Raw genomic sequence first — 19711 nt, forward strand, 5'->3', positions numbered from 1 at the left:
CATCCTTCACAGTGCAGCCATGGTGCAAGACCTGCGTCTTCACCTGAGATGTGCTTTTCATTACCTTGTTCACATCCAGATTATTTTTTCGCCAGTGAGCTAGTTGGCAACAGATAGTCCGTCCATCTTGATGTAGTTGGTGGGTTTGATGCCAGTGTGCAGGCTGTGATAAAATCGCTTTTAATCCTCGACAGCTTCCGCTGTGTTTGTGACACAGCACGGGCATATTGCACTGAGTCAAAATGAAACTACTGCTTGCTGCAAACGTTGCAAACCGTGGTTGCTATCGACACAATCGTTGATGGTGACGCCGCGGTTCTGAAGGCATGTGGCCAACACACCTTGAACCAAAATTAAACTACTACTCGCCGCAAGCATTGCAGATGAAACCACGGTGCTTGTGGTGACTGTATATCAGGACAAGCAGAACAAATAAAAATTTAAAAAAAGGGGTAAGAGCCTAAATTTTAGGATTGTTTAAGTGCACTGACAACAGGGACGAGTAAGTGGACACACACAAGCATTAAAGTAGCTGTGCTCGTTTTCGATAAGCTTAAACAATCGTAAGCGTGTCGCACTGACAAGGCCTAACGCCAATGCTTGTGAGGCCTAAAGCTATTCTTTCTGAATCTGCTGGAGTGAGAGTCATATGGGTTTGCTTTGGTGATGTGCTAAAAAAAATTGCCATAAAAAGAAAATTCATGCAATACACAAAACTGAAATTAAATTGACGCAATTTGTGCTACTTTCTGGCACTTTCTACAGCTGTAGTCAGCCACCTGTTGAGGCAGTGCTTTGTTCTGTGAGAGCTTGTCGCTGTAAACAAATGATCAAAGGAATTCCCTTCACACTGGCATGGTGGAAAATACACCCTTGCCCAAAATAGCTACTAGTTAGTTGCAAATTATTTGCATTGTCGTTTCAAAACAACTTAAAATATGCTGCATTCATCACTGAAAAAAAATATATTATGGGGTTTTACATGCCATAACTACGATCTGACGATGAGGCCCAGCGTAGTGGGAGACTCTGGAATAATTTGGATCACCTGGGGTTCTTTACCATGCACCTAAATTAAAGTACAAGGGTGTTTTCGCTTTTCGCCCCCATAGAAATATGGCTGCTGTGGCCGGGATTCGATCCCGCGACCTCATGCTTAGCAGCCCAACACCATAGCCACTAAGCAACCACGGCGGGTTCCACAGTGAAACAGTAACTGAACTCATCAATGCTGCATACGAGCTGGGGGGTGACTATGAGGCTAGAGAAAAACCGTCATGTTCAAATAAAAAAAAAAAAATACAATACACGCAGTTCATTTAAATACACTACATGCAGTGAACTCACACTGGCTGGCTTGAATTTCTTCATGCCTTGTAGAAATTTGGCTCTTGTATCTTCTTCCGTTGACTTGGCTGATGAGAAATGGCAAAAAGAAGAAGAAGAGCAGTTACTTCAGTCAGTGGCAATTCGAGAGTCTGTGGTAAATTCGGCCTTTGCTGCAGCACAGTGGGCACAATGAAGTAATAACTATATCTTTTTTTTGGCTGTGACAGCATTCGTGCTTGTTTTGGCCACTGTTGCAGCTAAGCTACATGTGACACTGACAACAGAAACTACGAACACGAACTACCACAGAGCAGCAGCTACGTTAAGTGACAAAGTCGAGTTGCTCCCTTTAATGCATACTTTTCTTACAAAAAGAGAGTAGTGAAAAGGTGACTCAGGCCAACGTTTCCAAATTGCTGACCACCAGTGCCAGCGTGGCTAGAGACAGTATGCTCTTGTCTAACCACTGTACTTTCGTACACTTGGGCCTAAATTTTTTGTGTGTGGCTAATACACGAGTATAAAAAGCAAATACATATGTGGATATCTGCTTTGATAAACAGAAGCGCTTGCGTCACTTGCTATTTGTTTCGTTACTGCCGGCACATAAGTGCTGAACTATAACGGCTGGAATTTGGTTAACAGCAGAAGCACGCTGTCTATAGGTGGAGCCAACCTTAGATGCACTCTCGGAGTACTGCGCTAAATGTAATTTACAATCTATAGTGTCTGCACGTGCGTTGCACGGCGTCAGGGCAATGAAACTTTGCTGCACAAACATATTATATGAGATGTGTAAAATCTCGACGTTCATGCACCCAGGGCCAAGCACAGCAGCAGGCACTGCCTCTGGAAAGTGGCGTACGTCGCACGAACTTGTAGCCACAGGCAGAAAGTGTATTTACTCGAATCTAATGTGCACTTTTTTTCCGATGAAACAGGTCAAGAAATTGCATGCACATTACAATCAAGTATGACCCTAAATATGCCTTATCATATTGCCATCAGCATTTCAAAATGGCCGCCTAGTATGTGCTTCGAGCCTAGCTGCCATAGCTTCCTCCATGTGCTGTAGTATGTGTGCTTAGGTTAGTCCACCATCTGTCTTCCCATTTTCTGCATTTGCTCTATAAACATAGAAGTGTTGACTGCAAAAACACGGCGAGTTCATCATGATGCTGCAACTAAAAGGAAATTGATCACGTGTGTGGAGACGGATGAAAATTGGGCCGCATCACGGGCATTTGGAGTTTCAGAAACTTGCATGCGGGATTGGTGCAAACAGAAGGAGGGGCGTTCTATTCCGGCAGCTGTTGTGTACGGTGCAGTTGCATGCATGCCCCCTATCTTGAAACCAATCTGTGCTGGGGAGAAAGTCTATGCGCCTAGGCACACCGCACTGTGTTTTTGTCGCTTAGTTTGCGCTGAATTGAGAGGCAGCATTCACTTGCTCCTGCTCTAGCACTTCCTCACTCCAGCGTTTTGATAGACAGTTTCCGCGGTCATAGAGTGAGAGGTGTTCATGTTTGCTGGTGCATGCGTAACACCAGACTTGTTAATTTGCAATGGAACCTCGATTATACATCCCTCAGTTATGCGACGACCCGCATTGTACGACGAATTGGCTTGGTCCTGGCAAAACCCCCATAGAAATATAATGTATTAAAAACCTCAATTATATGACGCAATGTTACCCCGACCTCATTTTGCACTACGCCTCTCTGGTACCGTCTGATTAAAAAAAAAAAAAAAAAGCAGACACAAGATGGCATGTGAACACACTGCAGCTGGCTGATAAATAAAATATATACATTTACGTTAGAATAATGGCAAAATCCACAATTTTAAAACAAATATACTAGAGTTCACTACTTTTAGCATTACGTTGGCAACCTGTACCTTTATATCTCTATCCAATCCATACACAAGTTGATCGAAGTCAAAACTTGCTTTGGTTGAAATCTGCAACATTTTTGCTGTGCTTGTGTTATGGTTATGGTACTGCAGTACCCCGTGGTCTTCTGCGCTTCGACTTCACTTATTCATGACGTTATGGCGACATAGCGCATTCAACATGATGCCCGCTTCGAGAGACGAGCAATTTCATTGGTCGATAAGGAGGGATACTCTGCCGTGGCTCAACATCAATGATTCGCAGATGGCAGGACCAGCGGGAGGCCCTCTTTAAGTACGAGGCTGGTCGGAAGGGCTCTGTGGACCTCATTGTGACCTGGTATAGTGAAACCTCATTAAACCGTAGTTGCCCGGAGCTCGGAAAAAGCATGTACTAAATGGTAGTACTGCTTAACTGAAATAGCATGAGATCGCCCACTTGTCACACGGACATTACCTGTCAAAAACGGAACTCGGAGAGAGTGCGATGAAAGGGGAAAAAGACATGCAGTATTTATTCACTTCGCGCGACAAAAGTGTTATTTTCATTTGATGCCGCCGCAGCCTAGCAGCGACGACAGCAGCCTCGAACTTACTGAAGCTGCATGCCAGCTTTTCAGCCAGCCCTCTCTTCTCGGCAAACACTCGTATGGCAAATTGCTTGTTGGCGTTACGTATTCTCCGTGCACGCGCGCGGTAGCACTGCAGAAGTCGCGGGGAGCCTTTTTCATTGTGGGGTGCTGTTCTCGTCGCGACGATTGCATTCATGAGGATGACGTAACGCGCAGCTTCTGCTACTGTCGGGCCTGAATCGCCCGTGCTGTCGCTTCCCATGTCATTCTCATCACTGTGGCTAGGAGACACTTGGGCAACAACAGAGGCAATGACGACGAAAAGTCGAACCTTATAGCCGACATCTCTTCGTGGTCTCAGCAGCGCTGCCGAGCAACTTCTACGTATTCCAAATGCCACACACCGTAGTCAACAGTAGACCCATGTCGCGTGCCAGCGCCAACTTCTTCGTGTCACGTTCGATAGCACGAACAATGTCTAATTTTTCTTCTATGCTGAGCACCCGGCATCTTTCTTTTAATCCGGGCTTCGGCAATAATGTGAGCCCTCGCTTGCACGATGCCACAATGCTCTCTGGCACGGCGCCGAAATGATGTTGATGTGGCTTCAAGCACAAGTGATCAGGGCGCTTGGAGGCCGTTGTTCTGATCTCTGAGGCATGTTGTTGTTTAAATCTGTGGGCTGCTCACAATGCATTGACATATGTTGAGCAACTCAGTACAAAGGTGCTCGAACCTCAAGGGAGTTCCACAATCCTTCATAGTGAGCTGGGGACTTCGGTGTCCTGAGGCTCCTGTATTCCCGCACAGCCGATTGTGCACATAGTCTAGGCACGAAATAAGGCTATTTGCACATTCTTCAAGGAACAGCCAAATGCAGTTAAATTGTGAAGACTCATTACACAGCAGGTTTGAGTTTGCATATATTCAATCCGGAGTTCAGTGAAAGATAGGACTAGCAGTCGTATGCCAACTGCAACTACCAAATATTTGCAGTGCTTGGATGTATTTAACACGAAACTGTTCATTCAACAGGGATGATGATGCCTATGTACAGACACATGATAAGTCAAAAGGAAAAATAACTAAAGTAAAAACAAAAGAATTAAGAGAAAGAAATAAGGCAAATAGTTCAGCAAGTGGTGAACAGAGTGGGTGAAGACACTCATATCTACCGGGTGCTCGTAGACCTTGAAGATGCTGCTGATGAAATTCCTCTGTTCTCCAAAGCCTAGAATGGGAAACCCTAGTCCAGATTAATTTCAATGAACCTCATCCAAAAAAAAGGAAGTGCTGCTGTTAGTAGGGCTGACCCTTTCAATTTTCATCAAGGCCCACATTAGTGACCCACATTAGTGACCAAGGCAATGAGCCCCCGCATACTTAGCTTAACCACACAATATTTCAGACCATTTCAGACAATCTTTACAAGGTAAAATGAGTGGCCCACCTTGGAAGAGTGGGTGAGGTGGCAGGTCCTCACGGAGGCATTGCTTCATGCGTTTCACCGACTCGCTCGAGGGGGCTGGCCGAGACTTGAGGTACTGGATCATGGCATTACTACAGACACGCTCCATGTTTTGCTGCAGACAAGGTTTTTTCATGAAAAACGGTTCCCAATACAGGAGAGAATGATAAGCGAACAGCATTTCAACTTGCAAACAGCCACCACTGTCTACAAGGTTATCACACTGGACAGTGATGCAATTTCAACGTTCACTGTGTTGTGCAAGAAAGCAGGCTTTCTTTTTTGTTTTAATGCAATGTGTGCAATGAAGAGTGCAATGTAGAGGTGCAGAACACAATTGAACGTCTCATGCTGCAAAAGTTTGTGACCCTCAAGAGTGCAGTGGGTCCACCCTGCCCCTCTATCTCTTTAAGCCCAGCTGTCATCTTTCTTTACGAATTTCGTACGTAAATTAGAGCTCTCGACCTTGGCAGAACGGTGAACTGGTGACCTATACGATGTAACCTGCGACAGACACGTAAAATAAAATTAACCTTAACATTTTTCAGTCGTTTTTTCACATGCACCAGATGCTCAAAATACAAGCATTTCTGGCATTCCACCTTTAGCAGAACTTGTCTAGCACAACTAGAAACGGAACCCAAAACTTTTTGTCCAGTAGCAAAAGGCTGTAGCCACTGAACTACCAAAGCAGGTAAGAGAAAAAAATTGAATTTTGGGGCTTTACGTGCCAAAACTACAATCTGATTATAAGGCACGTTGTAGTGGGAGACTAGATAAATTTTTGACTACCTGAGGTTCTTTAACAGGCACTTAAATCCAAGTATCTAAGTGTTTTTTTTTTTTCACTTTGCCCCCGTCAAAGTGTGGTCACCATGGCCGGGATCAAACCTGCGATCTCCAGCTCAGCAGCGCAACGAAGCAGGTAACAGTGAATACTGTTATGTGCATAAAGGGAGGACATCATGTTACAGTGGAATCTCGATGATACGAATCTCACGGGGTCACGAAAAATATTCGTATTAGCCGAAATTCGTATCATCGAAACAATTAAAACTAGCTAAATTAAAAGGTCAGAGGTGAACTCACTCAGGCACACGTACGTAAAAAGCATTTATTTCTTGAAGAAGAAGTCTCTAATGTCCTTCTGCTTCTTTTTCTTTGTCAGGTCAATTAGCAGACTTTGTTCAAATCCATAAAAACGCGTGCACGTGTCGTCGCTGATTTCATCCGCGGCCATAGCACGCCTCAGAACTTCGAGCGCATGCAGTGTTTCAGCCGCCGGTGGTGGTCCTTCGCCGCAGCCCATGACAAAGAACGCGGTCCGATGGCACGCGGAAAAGGAGGAAAAGCACAAAAGCAACAAAAGTGCCACCGCTTCAAACTCTTCGCGCCCAGTCGCGGCCTCCGCACTGTCCGGCGCCGCGTCCGCGCCTCCGCACCAAAAGAGAGAGGGAGAAATTGCGTAACTGCGCGCTGTTCTCTTTCACTGCAGTCGGTGGGGCTCATGCTCGCGGTCGCGTCCGTCCGTGCACTGGAATCGTGCCAACTGTGGCCTCTCCTCTGTGCAGCGGCCATGGTGTAAGAAGTATACAGACAGGTGTTGACACTCTCCCCTCGCAGCGTGCCAGAGCGCCGCCCGCTCGCGGCCACAATAGGGAGTTTTAGAATAGGGGCCCCAATAGTTTGGGGCCCCAAAGAGCTTTGCGGGTGTTAGCGTTGGGGCACGTAGGGGTGAAGAGTTTTAGAATAGGGTTTTACGTTTGCGGATAGCGTCTTGCGCTGACAGCGCCACTACGGCGTCAAAGAAAAGCTACTAGAAATAATTAAATAATATATACCATTTTATGATAGGAATAATAATTTTGGCTTTCATGTATTTGCCTTTAATTACAATTTAGAGGTTATTCTGTAAGCAGCAAACAATTAGTTGCGCTTAGTTTTGAGCAAACCAACCTTACTAGCCTTCACCAGCCAAGCTTAGCCGTGTTAGGCCTATGAGCCATAAAATCCACAATCGAATTCAAAATCAGTGACATCTAATGAGTCAATCTTCATAACACACGCTTGTTGAGAGAAAGCGATAACCGCACTCACTTCTCCTAGCTTGCGAACTTCACGCGTTACTGCGAATCGAACCCAGTTTGGTGCTAGGTTAGAGCCTTCGATGGGTGCTTCGATGGGTGCCGCCATGTTTGCCGACGCAAAACTTTTGGGGCCCCTATTTGGGCTCCCGCTAAATCGGTGAAATAGCGTTCCCAATGCAAAACCCAAAGGCAGTTTGCGTCTTGCGCATGCGCAGTGGCTTCGACGCTATTTCTTTGGGGCCCCAAAACGTTTGGGGCCCCTATTCTAAAACTCTCTAATATGTTCGGGGGTAGCGAGCCAAGAGAGGGGGCGTGGTCACAGCTGACGTAGAGGGCACTGTGAAATGCGGTCCCAAATCGTGGCGAGCTGCCACGTGCGTGCTGCGCTACATCGCAGATTTTGCTGGTGCGGCTGCACTTCCTTGGTGTTTTGAACACGTTTTTTTATTCCCGTGTTTGATGGCCTTGTGTTTAGCTTTCATCGCCATAGAGTAGCGATGGTGGGCATTACGCAGACGAAAGTAGCAGCGCTTTTTTTTTTGGAGACGTGTTTGCAATGGGAAGAAAGTGTTCCGTCCCGAACTGCAATTTGCGCTACTGGACTTGCACGAGCGTGTGCCTTGACACCCACCGACCATGTCTGTGCCAAGCGTTTTTCAGAGGACGTGGTATCCCGGATACATTACGCGAAGCTCAATGGAAAAGTGCTGCTTAATGCCGAAAAGAGGCCTGTACTGTCTAAAGACGCAGTTCCCACCTTATTTCCAGATTGCCCAAAGTACCTCACACGGCCAAACAGACCTTGAAAGCAGCCTTTTAAGAGGGAGCCTCCTGGGCGAGCACCCAAGCGACGTCGGCCGAAAGTCGACGACAAGAGTGCGACGCAGCATCTGCAAGCTTCTTTGCCCGCTGCGACACCTGTGGACTCGGAAATAGCCTTGGAGCCAGCAGCTAAGCGACATCATCTTCAATATGCTGGGAGAAGGAACTTCAATGTGGCTTGATAACAAAAGACATGTTCCTCACCAAGAGCACATCTGAGGACCTTCGAGTCTCATCAAAATCCACAAAAGAACTTCGCAATGCTCTCCTGCACGATTACAATTTTAAATATGTCTTGACAAGCAAGATGAATAAAGATCCAATTGAACGTTTCTTTGGAAGGTAAGATAAACTGGAAGCCACAACGACCACCCGTCAATGCCTACATTCTTGCAGCTGTCCGTTAAGAGCCAATTCAACAATAGCGAGCGGTGCCGCTGTGTGCAGCCGGTGCCCTCGGCGCCGGACATGCGCAAAGTATTTTCGAAGAGACCAAAACCCCGTGCACTTCAGCTGCTGCCACGCTGCTGCGCTACAGAACTTAGATGCGAAATCGCTGTGCTTCTTCGCCCGTTCCCACGGCCTGACACAGGCAACAAGCGACACCGCGTCTTGGGAAATGGGCTTTAAGTGCTTCGCGATCCGCATGACATCATTAACTGCTGTACAGCAGATACTTTCGTATCAGTAAAGCATTAGGCCTGACACACGCATGATTTTATTACATGTAAACCATTTTCTTAGCGCTTTCCAGTTGTACTCACGCTACTAAACTCGAAAATCGAGCGTGGGCAGTGGAATCTCAAGGCGCCAGCCCACTGATCTGAGCCCGCTGGTCGCGGCGCCATCTGTCGTCACGCAGTAGAACTACAGGGTGCGCCCCGCCGCGGCCGAACATACTATGGACGCGCCGACGGGCGCAGTGTCAACACCTCACTATATTCGTACACCGTGGCAGCGGCGCAACCTCCTCCCCTCCTTAGCAACCGGCACGCCGGTGGGGGGCGCAGCTGCGCATAGCAACCGTGACGTCACACAGTAGCGGTAGAACGAGCGCGCGGCTGTCGGCGGTGGCAACAGCACCGCCGCTCCTTCGTCAGACGTCTCCTTGCAGTCAAGTGGGTGAGACCCATAGCTCTGAAGCGGCCCACTGATTGCACACCAAGAGGTTCGGGGAAGCGGCAGCGGACGCCGGATTCCCCCAACACCAAATGCCAGAAGATCAAGGAGCGAATGCGCATGCGACGAATGAACATATCACCAGATGTGAAAGCAAGGCAGGCAGAACGAAAACGCCAACAGCTACTGATTAGATTGCCGGGTACCAAAGGCAGGGAAGCAGAACGAAAGTGGCAGCAGCGACAGGCGATATCGCCGAACACCAAGGCGAATTAATTGGAGCGCAGACGGCAGCAGCGACCGGCCATTTCACCGAACAGCAAAACTAGGGAAGCGGAGCGCAGACGGCAGCAGCGTCTGGCTTCCGCCAAGCACACTTTAAAATTTCCAAAGTGTCTTCGGAAATTTTCGTATCAACCGACGCGGGTCGAAAATTGATTCGTAACAACCGTTCTCTAGCACGTTGCAAAGTGATGGGGCTCGGCCGGGACCACAGAAAAATTCGCAACATCTAGAAATTCGTATTAGCCGTGATCGTATCATCGAGATTCCACTGTACTGCTTTGTAAGCAGGTCTGGGAAATGACCAACTGAACGGAGAAAAGCAACATACCAGATCGGTCGACTGTTGCTGCATACACCGAAGCAGCTCCAACTCCTCGTCGATGACTGCCTGAGGCACTCGGCCACAGAGGCCACTTTCTGCGATAAAAAGGCGATGTCACCATCAGAATAGTAGAGCCACAGCTGCAAGCGAAGTTAGGACATTTCGTTCCTCAGACACAGTATCGTTTGTTTGGTAGTTGATTTGCAACTCCATAAGCAAGGATGTAGTAGACCCTCTTTGGAGCAAATTTGATTGGACAGCAGGAAACTTTGCTACCAGTGGTATTTCGAAAAAAGTAGAGTAACCTTGGCACTCATGTTTGTCTCATCCTTTGCGTGTTGACGACCAAAATGGCTGCACTGACCACCAAAAATGTGAACATAAACGTGTAGAAACGCAGATGAATATGCGGGCAGTACGTCCTTGCGTTTGTAGCAGTAAACATGTCCAATTGCAAACACCAGTTAGGCCAAGAACTAGTTCTGATACCGCAGCCTGGCCCATGCTGCTGATGAGCTGCTCATTTAAAAGGATGAAGGGTCAAGAGGGAAGAAAGAAACGGCACGTGCCTTCTGGGCTGGAGCCACTGTTGGAAAAGCATAACTCTCGTCCCAGGAACAAATGCAGGTCAAGCAGGTATGGAGCCTCGTCTGGTGCAACCAGGGAATACGCCGTGCCAGTGCGCCCCGCTCGTGCAACACGTCCTGAAACAGAGTGCGTGAAGGAATGAACATCACATGCATGCCATGATTTCGGTACTTGTTTGCATAAAATATTTTGAAATTTCAGTGTGTACTGGATAACTGGTCTGAAGCAAGTACACTAGAACCTTCCTCATACATTTGGAAAAAGAAAAGTGAGAAAAAATGTACTAACTGGCAAAACATACGATCACAAGTCATTAAAAAATCTGGCAGACTCAACTGTAGTTGATATGATAATCATGTAATGCGAAGTGTTGTGCAAATCGTTGCAACATGGGGTGCCAACACACACCGAGACGGTGGAGCCAGAACAGCTAGAGGCATGCATTGTCGCTTTTACAGCTTTGGCAAACTCACACTTGTGCACCTCGAATTCAGCCTGAGTCAGCAGCTTATTTAAGCGAAGCATTCTGCGGGGGGGGGGGGGGGGGGGGGGGGAATTCTGACGTTCCCACTCGGTGCAATTCGTTGCGACATGAGATGCCGACGGGTGTCGAGCAGGTGGGGCTTGTGCGACCTGAGACACACGTTGTCATAACCTACTGCATAGTCTTTTAGGACTGCAAGGGGAAACTGAAACTAAATCTGAGCTGGTGGGTGGTGCTGGAATACAATTCCACCAGAGCAATACATGACAACCACTTCCCTCTGCCTATACCCGCCGTGGTTGCTCAGTGGCTATGGTGTTGGGCTGCTGAGCACGAGGTCGCGGGATCGAATCCCGGCCACGGCGGCCGCATTTTGATGGGGGCGAAATGCGAAAACACCCGTGTGCTTAGATTTAGGTGCACGTTAAAGAACCCCAGGTGGTCAAAATTTCCGGAGTCCTCCACTACGGCGTGCCTCATAATCAGAAAGTGGTTTTGGCACGTAAAACCCCAAATATTATTATTATCCCTCTGCCTACAGCAGGGAACGGCGTCGCGTTTGGGTTGCCGAATACTAAGAGCGTACAGTACACTTCTGACAGCACTAGGCCCCACATGCTGTGAAACAGATTGGTGAAGATCCTCATCGCCAGACGGTTGGTAGGAATAGCTGTGAATGTGGCATGTGACAAATGGGAGGAGATTTGCTGCTAGCAGAATAGGAAACTGAGTGCAAGCTGGTGTTCAAGGTGAGGCGGACGGCTGAGTATTGCGGGAAAGCTGCTGTGATGGGCAGTTACAGTTCACGATTGGCCGTGCCTTGTACCTTTTCTTGTTTACACGGGATCTAAAGGTCAGAAAAAAATGTATCGTACAATTGCAGTCTGGTGATGTACTGAATAGTGGTCCTGAAAGATTGTGTTTTCCAGGAACATATGAACCGACAAAAAAGAAGCATAAGTGTATTGGGTCAATTATCTAGGGATGTGTGAATACTTGAATATGAATTGTATATGAAAGGTCTAATAATTTGACTTGCGAATCAAATATCTAGTATTTAATTTCTTGAATATTCAGTTTTTCGAACGTTCCGAATATACAGTGAATGACTGGGTTGTGGTCGGTGCCTTGACACACGCAGCATTCCCACTGCGTGCAACCTCTATCGGTACAAGATTTGACCAGGTCAATCGGACCAATCGAAGCAATTAATGCTACACGGACAGAGAGAATAACAAAGCAGTGCATATAGGAAGCAGGAAAGCATGTGCAAAGATCAGGCTGATTAACCACTGTATCATATCGCATATGTGTGTTCAGTGTTCATGTATGCAGATTCATGCAGTTTGGAGCTTTCTGCCCACATGCGAGCACACAGACTAACTTGGCAACACTGCATTTCTTGCACGAAATCAGTAAGCATAAAAATTTGTGTTAAATTTTTTGATACTATTCGATTAAATATTTGGCTTTAGTTTCTTGATTCAATTTGAAATCTACTATTTGGTATTCAGACACCTCCACATTTATTGTGTTCTCAATTGCAAACATTGGCACCGTAAATTGTACATAACGGGATCATATCTACGAAGTTCTACTATATGTATGTACTTTTATGTTGTCAAATTCTTTAAAAGTTCTATATCGAATTACACAATTTATAAAAATAATTTCGGCTTTTTTTTTTGCAAGTTCAATATATGTGGTTATGACTGGACATGCAAAACTTTCACAACACAACATACCATACCGTTTCATACCGTTTCACAACATACCGTTTCACAACATACCACAGACCTAATTTTGGATAGGATGAACTTTGGACATTACGGAGCTTTTTCCGCTGGATTATTATGGTTTGTTGTACAATAGTCGACTGTACCAGTGCTTACATTTACAAAGTGCACAGCAGGCATCCACAAATGCCTCCCTTCCAGCTGATTAAATGTCAAGAGAGCAACAAACAGGGAATCCGCCAATTTAACCCAAATTCGTTGTTTTCTAAAGCGATTCGTTGAAGTTGAAGAACAACAAACGGCACGACACGGTAGCTGCACCTACCGACGCGGTGCACGAACAGTTTTGGCCGTGGAGGAAAGCTGTAGTTGACCACATTGTCCAAAAGTGGAATGTCCAGGCCACGGGCAGCCACGTCTGTGACCAGCATTACGGGTACCTGCTTCGCCCGGAACTTGGACACGTTGATGCGCCGGGCCGCCTGGTCCAGGCTGCTGTACACGTATGTGCAGGACACACCTGCCTGCTCCAGAATCTGTGGTGTGTCGAGAAAAGGTTGGGGGAAGGAGGGACAAAGTAAGGCTGAGAACAACAGTCAACTTTCTAGCCAAGAGCTGGTGAACGCGAGAAACACTGATTTAATGGCAAAGCTTGAGTGTCGGTATCCCGATACCTGCATGTGGCATTGCCAGAAAAGTGAAACCCAGAAACCACCTCTCGACTTTCCCATGATACCCCTGGCTGCTAAAGATAGCACTGGCTCTTTCAAAAGTCTACTCTTCATTTGATAAAGATTCTTAGATGCAACACTTCTCAAAACAATTTCTTGAAGAAGACAGTCCTCAGTGGCATAGATGGTGGAGTTACTCTAAAGGGGTGTATTTGTGCATCCTATGGTAGTCCTTCAGAGCAATAATGCCAGATTGCCATAATACTTTAGAGCAATAATCTGTAATTCTTGCCCCTCGTATATTTCATTTCATGGTTCTGTTTCTTGGCTGCAATGCGAATGAATTAAATTTGTTGCCAAGCACACGGGCACAACTGCTGCTGCGCAAGCTGTTTGGTTACAGTGCAAACAGGCTTATTGACATCACAGGCCATGCTAATGACTTGTCGTGCTTTTACCAAATGCTTCGCATCTTCCCTCCTGCACACGACAAGCAATAGAAAAAAAGTGACACTCATTACAGTGCTCTGACATTCAAATGTAACTCACATCGCGGAGGTATTCAGCGTGGTGACGGGTGGCGACAAAGATGAAGGTGAGTTCACCAGGTTTGATGACGTGCTTCAGGAGGTGCAGCAGGATGGCTGTCTTGTCATTGTTGCGACACATGACGTACACTGTCTGGGGAGAGATGAGAAAAAAGGTATTAGTGCTGCTCTCGAAGCCATAGCAACTGACGTGATGACAATTAACACTGCCAAATTTGCGTGCTGTACAGTAGATGCTACAGATGCAATCTGACAAATATGGAGCAACGTCTATGCATAACACATTGACAAAGAGCAGTTCTGAAGGCTTGGCTAGCAAATTCAGCAACAGTTGACTTAACGTTTATTAAAAGTCCTCTTTGAATTACTAGAATTTCGAGTTTACCAAATTTTGACAAATTGTGGCCCAGAACAGATTTATGGTTTATTACATAAGGCAAATATATATGACCCAATAACGTTCAACCAGAACCAGAGCAAATAAATATTGCAAATAAATATTGAACACTACCAATTATACAAACAGATACACACAATATCCAGTTGCACTTGTGGCAACCAGCTTGGTTGTGACCCCTGCCAACATACACTATCGTAATACACCAACACACAACTTTTACACAATCAGTAAAGTACTTGCAAATTTTATTGATACATATTTGCTCACAAAAAAAGAATACAAACTGCAGCCAAATTCAGCTAGTGAGTCCAAGCTGGTTCCTACAACAAGCTTCCTTATGCGAGCTCCGAAAGGCATACCTGGATGCCACCATAAGAAATACACCGTTCGCCTAAGCATTGAACATTCACCCTGTTAACAACTGTGTTAATTTGTCATGCTATACCTTTAGCTGTTCACTGAGCTTGTCCTCAACATCGAGGCGGATGAGCACAGGTTCGGACAGGCCCGCCCGGGCAAAGTCTACCAGCAATCGAGGCAAAGTGGCTGAGAAGAGAAGCGTCTGACGACCCTCAGGCAATCGGTGCAGGACCTCGGTCAGTTGCTCTTGGAAGCCCATCTCAAACAGTCTGCAAATGTGGGACATTTAAATGTGGCACACAGCATAAACATTTCAACAAATGCGCACACTGACTTGTTTCTTTGCGAGGTATATTCTCAATACCCTCTCATATAAGAGCAAACAAGTAGTTCGTTCATACACATGGCGCTCTTATTCGTTATTCGAAAGTTCACACACCTCTACATAAGTGGGCTTCCTCACAGGCTGGTCAGCTGAGTGCCTACCACTTGTGGACAGCACTTACGTTACGAGACATTTAGCGAATACAGGACTTAAGATCCCCTTGGTCACTAAGCCTAACAAAAAAAAAAGTTATCTTGGTTGGTTCTAGACAAAATTACTGCTTCCGACCAATGACTCAGTGTTTGCCACAACAAGTCTCTGAAAATTTCAGCGCTGTCTTTGACTCTCATGACCCAGAAGCACCGTGACGGAAGTATAGTACCATATTCCACTAGTTGCAATGATTTTATAGTATCAGCATTCAAGGCGTACCATACAACTGCAATTGAGCCAAATGTGGACTTCTTTTAAGCAGCTCACAGCTAGCCAGGTGACAGCCAGTGGTAATCTGCCCTTCCTCCACAAGTTCAAACACGCTTTTGCAGAAAGGGTCGAAAGAGGATTCCACGTTGCCTGGACTGCCGGTAAAGCAAGGTCAGGGCGCACACAATCTCTGTCCATCATCGCATTGTGACACTATGCACAGTACAAATGCAAAATGCGTAACCACACCAAAATTTCAATTATCTCTCTGAAACACAAGACTGAAAAAAAGTGTGTTAACAAAAATTCTGGCTCGTGGTAGAGTGAAGTACAATAAAAGCCAGTTGCAATTAGTGAGCGACTCAATAAATGAAAATGAAATGCTGCTTTGTTATAGACGTTACAAAAAAGGTGAACAAGACAGTACAACATAACCTTGTAGATACAATCCCGTTGCATACGATTTCCTGGCACAAATGTTTGCGGTCGCAAATACAAAAATTGACCTGATACTGTCATGGTTCTTTTTTTTTTATCGGTAAACTTTTATTGAGTTACCTATAGACAACATACCCGAAAAAAAATTTTTTTCTTGTTGAGTTTTGGTATTGAGTATGAAGTTTCTGACTAAATGTCTTTGGGCAACACTAAATGACAAGCAGCAAGCATCATTTGTTGGTTTAGAGCAGGAACACAGGACGAGTAAGAGGTTCTGCACCCCCCTCACTTTCTTTTGAAAGTATTGTCAGAGGTGACAGACCGATGCAAGGTCTGCGGCAGCAGTGGTGTCATGCATGATATAAAGCAAATGAAATGTGCACCTATGGGTCACATGTGATAAGAACTGTTAGTACAAGTTCCAAACGAAGCCATAGCTGGTTTGGGGTGAAGCCTACTTCCGGTTTCTTTCCTTGTGTTTCCCCCGTATTGCTCATAACAATTTCCATAAAATATTTTTCCTTTTCATTGATTATACTTATTCTCGAGGTCTTTTGCACATTTAGATATATAATTTTTTTTTCCCCTGTATTTATAGGTGCTATCATTAAAGGGTTAATACATACCCGGAAAACGTGACGTTTCGGCACAAACGCTCAATACATTGAAAGTGAGATCACATGATATGTTTTCTAGCCGTTAGATCCCATGTGAAGAAGAAAAGGTGCGAGGAACACGCGATCGAGAATGTTAAGCGGCCACTATGGCAGCTTCCCCGTAGTACTTGCCCATTCGTGTCATGCGGAAATGGCAAAACGCACCTCGCTTTTCTCTCCCGGTACTCGCAAATTTCCTAGCAGGTCACCGCACGTCACATTCACAGCTATCACCACCAACCATATTGCGATAAGGATCTTGATTTATCTATTTCACAGTGTATGTGGTGTTGTTGTGCTGGAATGTATACTGCACGCTTTTAATAAGTGATAACCCAAGCACGCCGCCATTCCACCTTCTCTTGTTTCAGGCGCTGCCATGTGAGCGTCATGTTTTGATCCTGCGGCATCATATTTCAGTGTCCCCTACCAGCTCTATGCTGTTTTAGTTTCCCATTGCTGTGCTAAAACACTACGGCTATGGCTATGCAATAGCAAAACAGAGCATATGGCTTCAGAGTCTCGGGCTACAACGATTCTTGCTGAGTGGGCACATTAAACCTTCCAACCAACACACGCTGCTCAAAGAAGCTGCTGATCCCGGCCAAATTCGCGGAGTGCAAACGTAAGCTTGCGGAAGCTGCAAAAACGAAAATATGCGTCTTGGGTTGCTTGGGCCCCACCGGCTCGGCGTGTGTCGGCATGTCCTGTGCTGTAACGATTTGTGCAACGCTTTGAGTTGCATATATTTCAGCTACAGCTTAGTGTGCCATATTTTTTTAGTTACTTCGAATCGTACATTTTCATTACAGTCTCTTTCTAAAACTTGGTAATAAGGTTCTACTGTATTTAAAAAGGGGAAGACAGCATGACAAAAAATGTTCAGTGTATAGAGAAGGGCAGAGAGCACTAGAGCAAAATGGGCGCAGGACAAATACCAACTGCAACTCATTTTCAAAATGTATTGCATATCAATTGCACCCTACTCTCGTTAGTCTGAATCAGCTGGGCCAATTCCATGCCCTGCCTGACAGAAAAGAGGCCCACTTTACCAAGTTGGACCAATACCAGGTTGGCTGGCTCTGTGAGATAACTGTCCTCCCGAGTTTTTCATCACTGGTCAAAATGAGAAAAAGGAGGCACACCTGTCAGCCTCGTCGAAGACAACATATTTTACTGAGTTGAGACGTAGGTTCATCTCCACGACAATGTGCAAGAAGCGCCCCGGTGTAGCGATGAGCAGGTCAGGGTTCTCGTGAATTGCCTCAAACTGGTCCTCCATGCTGTCGCCACCCAGGATAACCGTTGACCGGAGGTCGGTGAACTTCCCCAGCTGTAACGACGGACGGACACTGCTGCCATACATACTGCCGAGAAGTGTTACAGAAAAACAGCACTGTCTTTCAATACGGTTGCATTTCGTTAAACGGGCTTTGACAGGGCTGACAAAATCGGTTGAATTAAAAGATGGTGCAGAAAAAAAAAAAATCTTTTATACTGTTACTTTATTTGACAGTTCTTACCAGACTCTAATGAACACAAAGTTTTTGTGGGACTGAAGTAAAAACATGTGACATGACTGTTGCTGGCAGCTTAGCCTGTAAAACATCTGATCTTTTGTATGAGCTTTTGTAATGAGAGTGAAGTGGTGTCGTCACCAACCTATGCGAAACCTTCTGAAGTTGCAGTCTTGTTATGACACTGGCTCTAACAGTTGACTGTTGTCATTGCCGCGAATACAATTTTGGTTTCATATCCATATCTAAAACCCATTTTTTAAAAGAAAAAATGTACGTGTTAGAATTCAGTAAATGCATTAATCACTTATCCTGAGCTGCCGTTTTCAGTTAAAACTCTGCCTAAGGCAGGCTGGAAATTTACATTTTCGTAGAGCAATGGCACCTTCTATGCATTCACTGTTCCCTGGTGCAACCAAGACGGACGTTTCAGCCATTGAACTCATAACAGGGGGTCGCCATCGATGTCCCGCATGTGCACGCTGACCAGTCAAGTTCCCATCCTCCAATAGAGACCAATTTCAGAACTGATATAATGAAAGTCACGGCATGCAGGAATGTAAGGGTGCCAGCCGGGACCTTTAGTTGGGATTGAATTAACTAAACAATTTAATTAACTGGAGTTGCAGACTGGCATTGTAGACTGGTATAAACATGATACGAGATCCTCACTGAAACCTTTCCAAATCCTCATCACCAGCAGCCTATTTTATGTTTACTGCAGGACGAAGGACTCTCTCAGTGGCCTCCAATAGCTCTGAAATGCTTTAGCCAACTTCATCTTATCCTTCTGAATTTTATAATCGCACGGCTAGTTAGCCCTCTGCTGCCCTCAAACATGTTTGTCTTTTTATGACGCCCTTATAATACTCTTATAAGTTAGATAACTTGTTATTTGTTCTATGGATTACACGAACTGGCCAACTACATTTATTATTGATCTGTAATTCCTACTGCCACCTTTCTATCTCCTACTGTTATACATAGAATTATTTGCTTCTTTATTTGTTGCATACCCCTTAGCTGCCTTATTTTTTACATTGCAAACACGAAGTGGTGAACGGCCACATGCCAGGCACTTGCATTGTCCACAAAATGATGACTTAGACTTCGTTAATTAAGATGTACCGAATTGCTGTTTTAATTAGATGTTCTGGCGCAAAATTAGCCAAGGCAAGCATTCAGTACAGTAGCAGCATGCTTTAATACTATTTTTACTGGTCACAAAACATCTGCGTCACGCTATGGGAGAGCTTTGTACACTGCCAATCGTGGTTGCATGGCGGTGCCACTGGTTCTGGGTGCTGCAATGGTGTGCTTTTCGTCACGGCTTTACGTGCTTGTTACATCTTTGAACATTTGCGGAGTCACTCAAATGGTCCTCAGGAGGTTGAAGAACGATGCCAAAGGTTTGTTGCACCTCAATGTCGTTCCGGCAACGGAAGAACAGACGAAAAGGTGACCGGGAGCTCCTCCATGGCTCTTCAAACATTCAAGTGTGCTAGAAGCATTGTCACCTGGAAGATGTCATTCGTGGCAACATTTCTCTGTGTCTGACTTTTCTTGGAGGAGCATGCAATCATACACAGTAATTTTATATTCATTCAATTGTGTGTATGACCGACACTTCACATGTCCTCACAAGAAACATCCTCGTGTCACTCGAGT

The 19711-nt window shown here is 45.6% G+C and overlaps 1 protein-coding gene across 1 annotated transcript in view; it reads right to left on the reverse strand.

Annotated features, from left to right (window-relative positions):
- Positions 1-19711, reverse strand: part of LOC142579860 (ATP-dependent RNA helicase DDX54) — a 49853-nt gene that overhangs the window by 22725 nt on the left and 7417 nt on the right. The window contains exons 5-12 of the mRNA XM_075690480.1: positions 17672-17859; positions 14770-14953; positions 13926-14057; positions 13031-13241; positions 10467-10601; positions 9904-9992; positions 5245-5377; positions 1348-1415 (exon numbers count right to left, since the gene is read on the reverse strand). Coding sequence (XP_075546595.1) covers positions 1348-1415; positions 5245-5377; positions 9904-9992; positions 10467-10601; positions 13031-13241; positions 13926-14057; positions 14770-14953; positions 17672-17859 — 1140 coding nt within the window. The remainder of the gene's footprint in view (positions 1-1347; positions 1416-5244; positions 5378-9903; positions 9993-10466; positions 10602-13030; positions 13242-13925; positions 14058-14769; positions 14954-17671; positions 17860-19711) is intronic.

Source organism: Dermacentor variabilis, chromosome 4 (genome assembly GCF_050947875.1).
Source record: "Dermacentor variabilis isolate Ectoservices chromosome 4, ASM5094787v1, whole genome shotgun sequence".
Lineage (NCBI taxonomy): Eukaryota > Metazoa > Arthropoda > Arachnida > Ixodida > Ixodidae > Dermacentor > Dermacentor variabilis.